Source organism: Artemia franciscana, chromosome 18 (assembly GCF_032884065.1).
Source record: "Artemia franciscana chromosome 18, ASM3288406v1, whole genome shotgun sequence".
Taxonomy (NCBI): domain Eukaryota; kingdom Metazoa; phylum Arthropoda; class Branchiopoda; order Anostraca; family Artemiidae; genus Artemia; species Artemia franciscana.
Genome location: NC_088880.1, coordinates 13,379,057 through 13,391,954, shown reverse-complemented (window position 1 = coordinate 13,391,954; position 12,898 = coordinate 13,379,057). Strand labels below are relative to the sequence as shown.

Sequence of the window (12,898 nt, the reverse complement as noted above, 5' to 3'; positions counted from 1 at the left end):
AATATTCTTTCCCATCTCTGCTGAATAGGAAATAGTATATCAGATAAAAATTGATGTTCGGCAGAAAACTTACCGAATCAAGAGTGCTTCTACTCTTCTCTTTAGAACACTTAGATTTCTTTTTGGAAAGAGCTAAATGACACGATTAGGCAACTGAAACTGTATCTAAGCTGGTAATTATAAGATCTTTGCTTGTGTAATTCATGTCCCTAATAACGAAAAGGTGAAGAGACTTTCTAAGAGGTTAGGATTTGGTTTTATGGACATATTATTGTTCTTCTTAATCCTTTAGTTTAGTTCATATTAGAAAGGGAATTTTGGATGGAACATAGGAAGGAATTGGGATTTTGGATAGGCAAAAAGCGTAGGTCTTGCAACCATGAAATTGTTTAAGATCAAAGCCATAACGTTTGAGGTGGCTACAGGTTTGACCTTAAAATGTATGTATTTTGGTTAGCCCAAGGGCTTAAAATTGTCTTTCCCGCAGCCGAACCCATGTAAAATGACTACCCTCTAACTCATAACTCTGGGCGTAGAATTAATAAAGATAAATTTAGATGTATTCATATTGGTTCTTTTTCTTGGTTGACTTGAAGATTAGCTCTATATATGAGTTTTAATGAATATTTAGTATATAGAGTCTTGAAATAATTTCTTTTCTATAAATTTTTTTTCGGCAATAGATCCCCGAGAGTACCTACCAATTTTTCCTAAACTTTGGCAAGTGATTGGTTGTTTTTCTTATTTTTCAGCAGTGGCGTAATTTCATCAAAATCCTGAGGGGGCAAAGTTGGAGCCAATTTTCCCAAATCAAGTGAAAATGACATTGAAACCTGGAAAATGATCCTTATTTTACCATTAAAAAAAAAAAAAAAAAAAAAAAAAAAAAAAAAAAAAAAAAAAAAAAAAAAAAAAAAAAGTTTGGTTTGCTATAAGTAAGGAGCGACATCAAAACTTAAAACGAACAGAAATTATTCTGTATATGAAAGGGGTTGTCCCCTCCTCGACGCCTCACTCTTTACGCTAAAGTTTGAATCTTTCTCACACCTCCATTTTTTATAACGATAAAAAAACTTTAGCATAAAGAGCAAGGCGTTGCGGAGGGGACAACCCCTTTCATATACGGAATAATTTCTGTTCGTTTCAAGTTTTAATGTTGCTCCTTACTTGCAGTTAAAAAAATGTTTTTTTTTATTTCTGAACGTTTTTTAATTAATACATGTTTTGATTTTGGCTCACCCCACAAGAATAATTAATACAAAATTTGTCAATTACTTTTTTTTTGCTAAGTTGCTTTCTCATAGTTTTGATCGGGTGATTTTGATAAAAAATGGTGGGGGAGGAGGGCTAGTTTCCCTCCAGTTTTTGGTTACTTAAAAATACAACTAGATTTTTTTTGTATTTTTTGTAGGAACGTTTTTGCTAGTAATAAGCATACGTACCTTACGAATTAACTTACGTAACGAACTTCTATATTTGTGTATTTTTATTACATATATGAGGGGGGTTCGCCCCCTCTTCAATACATCGTTCTTTACACTAAAGCTTGAGTTTTATCCCAAATCTTTAAGAATGACCCCTGAATCACAAAGGCCGTATAATAAATAGTTGCAATTACTGAAAATACTTTAGCTTTTAAACCACAGTTTTAAAGCTACTTATAAATTTACTTATACTACTTATACTATAAATTATAGTTTTTTCCAAATTATTGGGGGGAAGGGGTGAGAGGCAAAAACTTCCTCTTCCCCTCCCCCCCCCCTCAGCGACGCCACTCTCAATCACAAAACAAGTAAAATAAAACTAAGAGGAACATTTCCTGTTTGAATTCCTGTAGCCAAGATGTTGGCATGTACATTCTGCAGGAGTCTGCTCGTAATTGTACTCATGGTCACATGTGTATCAAACAGTTCGTGGTAACGAACTGTAGTAAGGAGCGACCCGGCTCAATAGTAACCAATAGTCCAAAAATGGAGTTTTGATACCAATAGCTGCATCAAAAGAATCACATTTTAATGCTGATTTTAAATATATAAGCTTCATCAATTTAAAGTCTTACCCATCAAAAGTTACGAGCCTGATAAAATTTGCGTTTTTTTAGAAAATAGGGGGGAACACCCCCTAAAAATCACTGTTTAAAAAGAAGAAATGAGAGAAAGAGTCAAACTTTAGCGTAAAGAGCGGGGCGTTGATGAGGAAGCAGCCCCTTTGATATACGAAGTAATTTCTGTTCGTTTTAAGTTTTAATGTCGCTCCTTACTTTCAGTTGAAAAAACTTGTTTTTTTTTATTTAATTTTAAATAAAGGCGGTATTGTGATTCCTAAGTTGTCATTTTTAAGAGACTGTAATTTTGCTTTTTTATATTTTGAATAAAAGGCTATGCATCAGTCAAATATACTTCACCACTCAACAAATCAGAACTAATAGCAATTTGAATTGTATTTTAACTGAAATATTGTTTATTTTGATTTTGAAAGAAAAGCACTAAGAGGAACACTTTGACTTTGAATGAGAGGAACCTTTGAATGACTGCGGTCAAGAGGTAGGCCTGTACATTATTCAGGCGTGTGCAGGTTATTTTAGGCGTTTTCACTCTGCCATTTACTCTGAAGTAGTCATTTTTAAGAGAGTATGATAAAGTTGTTTTCTTATATTTTACATAAAATGGTATACATCGATTAAAAAAAGTTGCTTCACCTCTCAACGAATCAGAACTGATAGCAGTTTTAAGTGTGTGTTAACTAAATATGATGGTGCATTCATGCTTTACTAGACCTTGGACAGAATGTCTCTTCATTATTTTACCATTCAGCGTGTCTGAATCGATTTCAGCAATCTTGATTTTTTGCTGATACTACCATATTTTTTTCAGCTCATGACTTTACTCACCCCAATCGATTTGGCTCTTTTGCCCCTTTGAGGCCATCCTCTCGTGCACAATGGTTTGTAGATGGGGCCCCATATATGGCTGCTGTAGCTGATGCAATGGAAACTGCCCAGGAAGAAATATTCATCGCTGATTGGTGGCTGAGTCCTGAAATATATTTAAAACGACCAATTGTTGAAGGTCATCGATGGCGGCTGGATTGTATTCTGAAGAGAAAAGCGGTAAGTAATATTTATAGCTTATATTGCTTCTAGCTCAAAGTGGGGTGGGAATTATGGTCCACTACACTATTCACAGCTTTATTCTCTGCTTCCGGAAATACTTACTTCCTGCAAGTTTCTATGTATAATCTCTCTCCATCTTATTCAAGGGTCAGTGGCGGCTCTGGCCTCTTATACGCTCGATTTAAAATCTTGGTTATCTCTCCCCCACCCAAACCTCCTGTCTTCAACAAAATTTGCAGACGAAATTTTAACAAAAGTTTCATGTATTAAAAATATTATTTTCAATTTATCAGTTTATTGCTCATTTATTTTTTATTTCTAATTTTTTATTTAAATTATTTACTTATTTTACCAATTCATTTATGTCTATTAATTATCTTCATTTATTAACAGTGTCCTTTACTTCATTAATAAAATTTCAAAAATACAAAATGATTATTGCCGTTGCATTATTTGCTTGAAATTTTGCGCCTCTAAAATTTCTCCGCCCGATGTAAGTGCCCCTAATGTCATTCCCTAAAACCACCTCTGTCAAGAGTGTGTCCTGCTCTCCGATGGCCTCAGCAGAATGGATAAAAAGGGAAATTTTTGGAGAATCCTTCATCCGTAAAAAATCACTTAACTGTTTTAGCCTTCCTTCCATCGTAGACCTAGAAAGTAGCATTGAAACGCATTTGTCGCACGGCTTCTAGTTTGATATAACGTAGAGTGGTTCAAACGAGCAGGTGAAGTATGCTCAGTCAATTCCTCTGGAAAAGAATCAAGTATATTTTCGTCAATTATTCCAAGCTTCCATGTATCAGAACCATAATTGACAGCTATAATTGTTGTGGTGTTGGACATTTCCCAAGTACGAAACAAATATATCTTGTGCCAAAACACCACTGCACTCAACTTTCAGCTGCATTCAAACTTTCAACTGCATTCTGTGCTGCTTTCATAACTGCAAAGACCACTGCATTCAACTGTATTCCACTGCATACAACTAATAATGCCACCTAAGTAAGTGAAGCTATCCAGTCGATCAATATTGACGTCTATTGTACCAAAATTAGTGGGTGCCATAAAATAGCCTGAAAACCCTTGAAAATAATGTCGGATCGAAATGAAAACTGCACCAATCAAATCGCCATCGTTGAAAATCCCTCAAAGGAAAGCTACAGCCATCCAACTTGAATAAAAAGGAAAATCACGCTTTTCCATGGATAGTAGTGACGTGTCCTCTTTCTTCCGTCCCCACTAGCGGGGAACTGAAACAACATAGAGAGCTATGTTATATATGGTAGATGGTTTGTCTGCTATTATAGAGACCACTTTAGCTCAATTGTCTAGTTATTTGCGAATGAACCATCTATAATTAAATATTTCGAAAACAGAACATAGGTTTTCAAATAAACAACATTTTGAAATAAATAAGATACTTTCATTTGGAAATGTAGTGATTAAAAGGGTGACCAATTTCAACTATGTATGTATTGTTTTTTATTTTGTCAATAAATCAATGCAAGTCAAGCTGTTTATGGGATCTTGTCAAGGAAGTTGCAATATCTCATGCCTTTTGTAATTAACAAATCATTATATTTAAAACATACTGCAATATATGACAAAAAAACTGCATTTTCGTGTACTATACGAAATAACACATGTCTCACATCTTCTTGTGAGACAAAGGATATAATGTCATAATTAATTGGTTTTGTTACCTGACTCTCTGAAATGACGTATAGTACACTTGACTTTTCATTGAATGTTGCGTCATTTATTCATCCCCATTTATTTGCATTTTAAGCCATAAAGTATTCTTAAAAGCAACTTGTTAAAAAAAGCAATTCTTAAAAGCAACTTGTAAACGTATTTTCAAGCCACGGTCTCTCAGAACCACCAAAGAACCCATTCAGTAATTCTGCTCCTTTACCTGGGACACTCAAATCATTTGCAGAATCTAATTTTTTTAAAGTTTTACCCTTTCGCTGAATACAAGCTTCTCCCACACCCTTTATTGTGTCCTACAGGATAACATTCATCATGAAAATCAATATAAATGGGAATAAAGTGCAACCCTGCTCAACTGCCGCTTCAAGTTTCAATCGTGCATCAACTGCAATCGCAAACAATTCCAATAAATGAGGTCTTTTTTGACACAGTGATAAGTAAACTCCAGAAATGATACATCACAGGATAACATTCATCATGAAAATCAATATAAATGGGAATAAAGTGCAACCCTGCTCAATTCCTGTTTCAAGTTTCAATCGTGCATCAACTGCAAGCGCAAACAACTCCAATAAATGAGGCCTTTTTCGACACAGTGATAAGTAAACTCCAGAAATAATACATCACAGGATAACATTCATCAGGAAAATCAATATAAATGGGAATAAAGTGCAACCCTGCTCAACTCCCGTTTCAAGTTTCAATCGTGCATCAACTGGATTGCAAAAAACTCCAATAAATGAGGTCTTTTTCGACACGGTAATAAATAAACTTAAGAAATAATACATCACAGGATAACATTCATCAGGAAAATCAATATAAAAGGGAATAAAGTGCAACCCTGCTCAACTCCCGTTTCAAGTTTCAATCGTGCATCAACTGGAATTGCAAAAAACTCCAATAAATGAGGTCTTTTTCGACACAGTGATAAGTAAACTTAAGAAATAATACATCACAGGATAACATTCATCAGGAAAATCAATATAAATGGGAATAAAGTGCAACCCTGCTCAACTCCCATTTCAAGTTTCAATCGTGCATCAACTGCAACCGCAAACAACTCCAATAAATGAGGTATTTTTCGACACAGTGATAAGTAAACTCCAGAAATAATACATCACAGGATAACAATCATCAGGAAAATTAATATAAATGGGAATAAAGTGCAACCCTGCTCAACTCCCGTTTCAAGTTTCAATCGTGCATCAACTGCAATTGCAAAAAACACCAATAAATGAGGTCTTTTTCGACACAGTGATAAGTAAACTCCAGAAATAATACATCACAGGATAACATTCATCATGAAAATCAATATAAATGGGAATAAAGTGCAACCCTGCTCAACTCCCGTTTCAAGTTTCAATCGTGCATCAACTGCAATTGCAAAAAACTCCAATAAATGAGGTCTTTTTCGACACAGTGATAAGTAAACTTAAGAAATAATACATCACAGGATAACATTCATCAGGAAAATCAATATAAATGGGAATAAAGTGCAACCCTGCTCAACTCCCGTTTCAAGTTTCAATCGTGCATCAACTGCAATTGCAAAAACTCCAATAAATGAGGTCTTTTTCGACACAGTGATAAGTAAACTTAAGAAGTAATACATCACAGGATAACATTCATCAGGAAAATCAATATAAATGGGAATAAAGTGCAACCCTGCTCAACTCCTGTTTCAAGTTTCAATCTTGCATCTACTGCAAGCTCAAACAACTCCAATAAGTGAGGTCTTTTTCGACACAGTGATAAGTAAACCCCAGAAATAATACATTACAGGATAATATTCATCAGGAAAATCAATATAAATGGGAATAAAGTGCAACCCTGCTCAACTCCCGTTTCAAGTTTCAATCGTGCATCAACTGCAATTGCAAAAAACTCCAATAAATGAGACCTTTTTCGACACAGAGATAAGTAAACTCCAGAAATAATACATCACAGGATAACATTCATCATGAAAATCAATATAAATGGGAATAAAGTGCAACCCTGCTCAACTCCCGTTTCAAGTTTCAATCGTGCATCAACTGCAATTGCAAAAAACTCCAATAAATGAGGTCTTTTTCGACACAGTGATAAGTAAACTTAAGAAATAATACATCACAGGATAACATTCATCAGGAAAATCAATATAAATGGGAATAAAGTCCAACCCTGCTCAACTCCCGTTTCAAGTTTCAATCGTGCATCAACTGCAATTGCAAAAACTCCAATAAATGAGGTCTTTTTCGACACAGTGATAAGTAAACTTAAGAAGTAATGCATCACAGGATAACATTCATCAGGAAAATCAATATAAAGGGGAATAAAGTGCAACCCTGCTCAACTCCTGTTTCAAGTTTCAATCTTGCATCTACTGCAAGCTCAAACAACTCCAATAAGTGAGGTCTTTTTCGTCACAGTGATAAGTAAACCCCAGAAATAATACATCACAGGATAACATTCATCAGGAAAATCAATATAAATGGGAATAAAGTGCAACCCTGCTCAACTCCCGTTTCAAGTTTCAATCTTGCATCAACTGCAATTGCAAAAAACTCCAACAAATGAGATCTTTTTCGACACAGTGATAAGTAAACTCCAGAGACAATACATAACAGGATAACATTCATCATGAAAATCAATATAAATGGAAATAAAGTGCAACCCTGCTCAACTTCCGTTTCAAGTTTCAATCCTGCATCAACTGCAATTTCAAAAGACTGCAATAAATGAGGTCTTTTTCGACACGGTGATAAGTAAACTTAAGAAATAATACATCACAGGATAACATTCATCAGGAAAATCAATATAAAAGGGAATAAAGTGCAACCCTGCTCAACTCCCGTTTCAAGTTTCAATCGTGCATCAACTGCAATTGCAAAAAACTCCAATAAATGAGGTCTTTTTCAACACAGTGATAAGTAAACTTAAGAAATAATACATCACAGGATAACATTCATCAAGAAAATCAATATAAATGGGAATAAAGTGCAACCCTGCTCAACTCCTGTTTCAAGTTTCAATCGTGCATCAACTGCAAGCGCAAACAACTCCAATAAATGAGGTTTTTTTCGACACAGTGATAAGTAAACTCCAAAAATAATACATCACAGGATAACATTCATCAGGAAAATCAATATAAATGGGAATAAAGTGCAACCCTGCTCAACCCCCGTTTCAAGTTTCAATCGTGCATCAACTGCAATTGCAAAAAACTTCAATAAATGAGGTCTTTTTCGACACAGTGATAAGTAAACTTAAAAAATAATACATCACAGGATAACATTCATCAGGAAAATCAATATAAATGGGAATATAGTGCAACCCTGCTCAACCTCCCGTTTCAAGTTTCAATCGTGCATCAACTGCAAGCGCAAACAACTCCAATAAATGAGGTCTTTTTCGACATAATGATAAGTAAACTCCAGAAATAATACATCACTGGATAACATTCATCAGGAAAATCAATATAAATGGCAGCGTTCGGACTCGCCTATAAATTCCAATAAATTCCTATATTCTAATGCATTCCTATAAAATGCCTATATTTTGGCTAAAATCCTATTATTCCTATATTTTCGGCTGAAGAGCACTAAGAACATTGCTCATGATTTGCAATTTTCACTTCTCTTTAAGTAAGACAAGATGTGCTTTTCTTTTTGCTTTTGACTCTGTTGTAGACTGTGCAGTCTTTTGGTGTAGATCGATAATTAATTACAACTGTTGCGCTGTTTGAACTTAACTAATGTTTTGTAATGGGCTTAGTAATCTGCTTCTGCCTGGGCTATGCTGTTGTGTTGACTTACTAGCCTATGTTTGTTTTTTGTCATTTTGGGCCTGTCCAAAATGAGCAAAGATCAGGTATGCTTAATGAGACTCGAGTTCTTGCAACTTATGCGTTTCCTGCCTGAACGCTATTTTAAAGGCTGATGCGAATACGGCCCAGTTTCGGACATATCCATATTTTTTCTTTTTATGGTCTTTTAATATTGGGATGCTATTTTGTAGGTGATGCTTGGTAATTAAGTTTGGGGCCTACCAAGTTTAATAGTTCATGGCTTGCTAAGACGGATTGCAGCAGTAAAAAGATTTGCGAATGGCGTAAGACTGGGAACGTTCAGTACTCGTTCTTTTGTAAACTCTGCTTGAAAAATTTTGGTTGCACAGCTGGGGTTGCTCAGGGGTAAACCAACATGTGCAATCTGCAGAACACAAATCCGCAGTTGCTGCTTAACTACATCCACTATAGCTTCACCTGAATGGAAAATCTCGAGTTGATGAAACAACCAAGGATAAACCGTTAGTTGGTGCAAATATGTTTTGTGAGCGTGATGCCGCTTATAAAGCTGAGTTAATATGGGCACATCAGATGGTACAGAGTTCCATGTCTGCTAACTCTTCAGACCATATTGTCGCAACCTTCCATGCAATGTTCCCCGGTAATATCTCCAACAAAATGCCCCTATGTGCAAAGAAACTCATGTATCTGATCACCGATGCACTGCATCCTTACTGTAAGCAAATGCTTGTGAAGGACATTCAGTAATATCATGTACTAGAATATGACAAGATAACCAACAGCGCTGGTATGAAAGAGTCACAGATACGTGTTCGATATTGGTTCTCATATGGAAACGAAATCCAGAGCAGACTTTTATTCACAAGTTTTATGGGCCATGCAACAAGTGATGATCTGTGTAGGAAGATTATGTCAGCCATTGCGCAGAATCAGCTGCCACTTGAAAAACTGATCACGCTTGGAAGTGATGTACCAAACGTTAACAAAAGCGTTTGGGACAATTTCAATGACAAAAAAGAAAGTGACAGGAAAGGGAATGTTGAATATTGGCACTTGAAACATCCATATAATCCATAACACTTTCTTGAAAGATCTTCAGGTGTTCGGTGAAGAAAGTTCTGACTTTGTTATTCTTGTTCATTCATTTTTTTGACGACTGGCCTTCACGTTGTGAAGACTATTGAAAGTGCCAAAAGAAAGTAAAAGTGCCAGAGAATCCTTTCATATAGCATGTCCTAAGCCGCTGGCTGACGATCGGACGTGCCCTTGCTAAAATCATGCAGCAGTTGCCGGCAATCTTAGAGTACTTCCTGAACTTCATGCTGATAGAGAAAAAACTGAAGAAACTTCTGTCCACTCCCAAATTTCTGAAGATTTTGGCTCATATCAGAATTGCGACGATGAAGGCCCAACTCGAGTTTGTTCTAGCCTCAGCAGAACTGTTCATAAGTTTCACCCAACTGTTCCAGAAAGAAGAGCCTCTCATTCATGTTCTGAACTCAGAGATCAAAAGACTAGTTGTGACGCTTTGCGGATGGGTCTGTACTCCAGATTTCGTGACCGAGATTGAAAATTTCTCACCAGAAATGTTGAACCTTGCTGAAAAATTTTCAGAAAAGCCCATAGTTTCAGAAAATGTGGAACGATCTTTCCGTGAGAAAGCAACACTGAAAGACAAGGCCATTTTCTATGTCAATGTGCGAAAAGATTTTATTGCGGGCATTCGTCATATTTTGAACAAATGTCATCTGGAAAAGATGGTTTTCTAGAGGCTTTACGCTTTTTGAGTCCGATCAACATGAAGGATTCAAGAAGCATTGCAGACATAGCGGCTGTGCCACGCGAGATTTCGATTGGAGCAAGCTCAGACGTCACCCAGGCTGAGTGGCTGCTTTTGCAAACAGAAAATGGACCCTGTGAGGACATTACTCGGATCGATCATTTTTGGAGCCATTACTTTGGACTGGTGAATGAACGCGGGGACAGCAAGTACCCGGAACTTACCAAGCTTATCAAAGCAATGCTGACGTTATCGCCTGGCAGCACAGATGTTGAGCATGGGTTCTCCTGTTCTGGTAGGATTATCGGTGAAGACCAGGCATTAATGTCTGAACGTGTTCTGGATGCGAGACTCATGGTATATGGCACGTTGAGACTTTATGGAGGAAAACCAGAACGGTTTGTTATTACAAAAGAACTGTTGAATCTTGCACGTTCTGCACGGTCTCGTTATCTATAATATCTGCATGAAAAGAAAAAAGAAGAGCTATCCAAGAAGGACAAAGGAGCTTTTGAAGAGGACAACAAGTGGAAGTTGCAGGAGGTCCACGACAAAAAGAAAGAAATAGAAGACCTGGAAAGGGAAAAGAAAAACTTAGAGCATCATAGAAAAGAGAACAGTAGCAGATACTCTACTTCAAGAAGTGACCGATAGAATGAAGAAGGCTGCCAGGTCCAACAGCTCCTTTGACATTGCCGTAGCTGTTTCTTTGCTCGAAGGTGCTGTGAAGTCCAGAACAAGTGAAAGAGAGCAGATGGTGGAATCTGCGAGAATGGAGCAGTCTCTTGCAAAGAAAAAACTGACCTCATATCGAAATTGATGCCCAAGAAGCAGCAAGAGTGATTCCAGGTATTTTACCTGTATCAGTCAATCGTTGGCACAGTATGTGTATCTGATTAAAAAAAAGAAAGAAAAAAAGCAGAAACTCGGGAAATGACGAATTTACGTGACCAGGCATCCCACGCCATTTACCACCGATCTGATCCCGAAGACTTCCGAATCCTATATTTGGCCTATATTTGGGCTCGGGAAATCCTATATAAATAGGACAGAGCCTATAATTTCAAACGAACCAACCTGTCCGAACCCTGAAATGGGAATAAAGTGCAACCCTGCTCAACTCCTGCTTCAAATTTCAATCGCGCATCAACTGCAAGTGCAAACAACTCCAATAAATGAGGTCTTTTTCGACACAGTGATAAGTAAACTTAAGAAATAATACATCACAGGATAACATTCATCAGGAAAATCAATATAAATGGGAATAAAGTGCAACCCTGCTCTACTCCCGTTTCAAGTTTCAATCGTGCATCAACTGCAAGCGCAAACAACTCCAATAAATGAGGTCTTTTTCGACACAGTGATAAGTAAACTTAAGAAATAATACATCACAGGATAACATTCATCAGGAAAATCAATATAAATGGGAATAAAGTGCAACCCTGCTCTACTCCCGTTTCAAGTTTCAATCGTGCATCAACTGCAAGCGCAAACAACTCCAATAAATGAGGTCTTTTTCGACACAGTGATAAGCAACTCCTGTTTCAAATTCCAACCCTGCATCAACTGCAAGCGCAAGCAACTGCAATAAATGGGGTCTGTGAAAAGTAACTTGACCTTTTTTATTCACCATTTTTTAACCAGTCTTTCCAGCTCTGATCAGAAATAATTTCAGTATTGCCACACTGCGTCTTCATAGTCTAGATCAAATATACTGCCATACGAATGCTAAAAGATATATGTAGCTTATTTTAGGTTTTTCTTTCAGCTTATAAATTTTACGGAATAAATCGCCATATGTCTTACAATTAAAGAAAAAAAAAATTACAAAAGGAAGTATTCCAAGGAAAAGTAAAGAGTATATTAAAATTTAAACGAGAGGAAATAAAATGACTTAATAATTCAAAACTAAAACGAACAGAAATTACTATGAACGAATTGTGGAAAACGCTAAACGAATCGAAAAAACGAACAAAAGAATAATCAGTTCAACATAAAGATAACATGTGTGTTGAATGTGAATAGACGAATCCTAAAACGAACATAACTTAAAATAAATACTCAAGTCAAAATTAAACTGAGCAGAAATTACCATAAATAAGAGTGGGGTTACCGCCCCACTAAATCCTTTAAGGCTGTTTATGCTTTAATGAAAACAAAAGTGTATTAATCAGTCTCCATTTAACTATTTTAACACTGATAAAAATTGCTGAGATTTCCAGGAATTAATTTTAAAGAATCAATTTAGTTTCATTATGAGTACTATGCAGTAATTTTTTATTCCATAATTTCTTCCTTTTAAATCCATTTCATTTTAAGTTATTATTATTATCATTATTATGTGTGCACTCGCCCATGAGTCGAAGCTCATGCCACAAGGACCATTTGCTGCAGCCCCCCCCCCCCCAGAAAAAAGAACTAATGAACGATTTAGGTAGTAGAAGCAAAATTCACTCATCCTTATCATATACCTTACCCAGATGTCGGACATTATCGTTCACATCCA

At 36.3% G+C, this 12,898-nt stretch overlaps 1 protein-coding gene across 1 annotated transcript in view; it reads left to right on the top strand.

Moving 5' to 3' along the window:
- Window positions 1-12,898, top strand: part of LOC136038636 (phospholipase D1-like) — a gene marked incomplete in the record, with an annotated part of 372,020 nt that overhangs the window by 190,122 nt on the left and 169,000 nt on the right. The window contains 1 exon segment of the mRNA XM_065721881.1: window positions 2,874-3,109. Coding sequence (XP_065577953.1) covers window positions 2,874-3,109 — 236 coding nt within the window.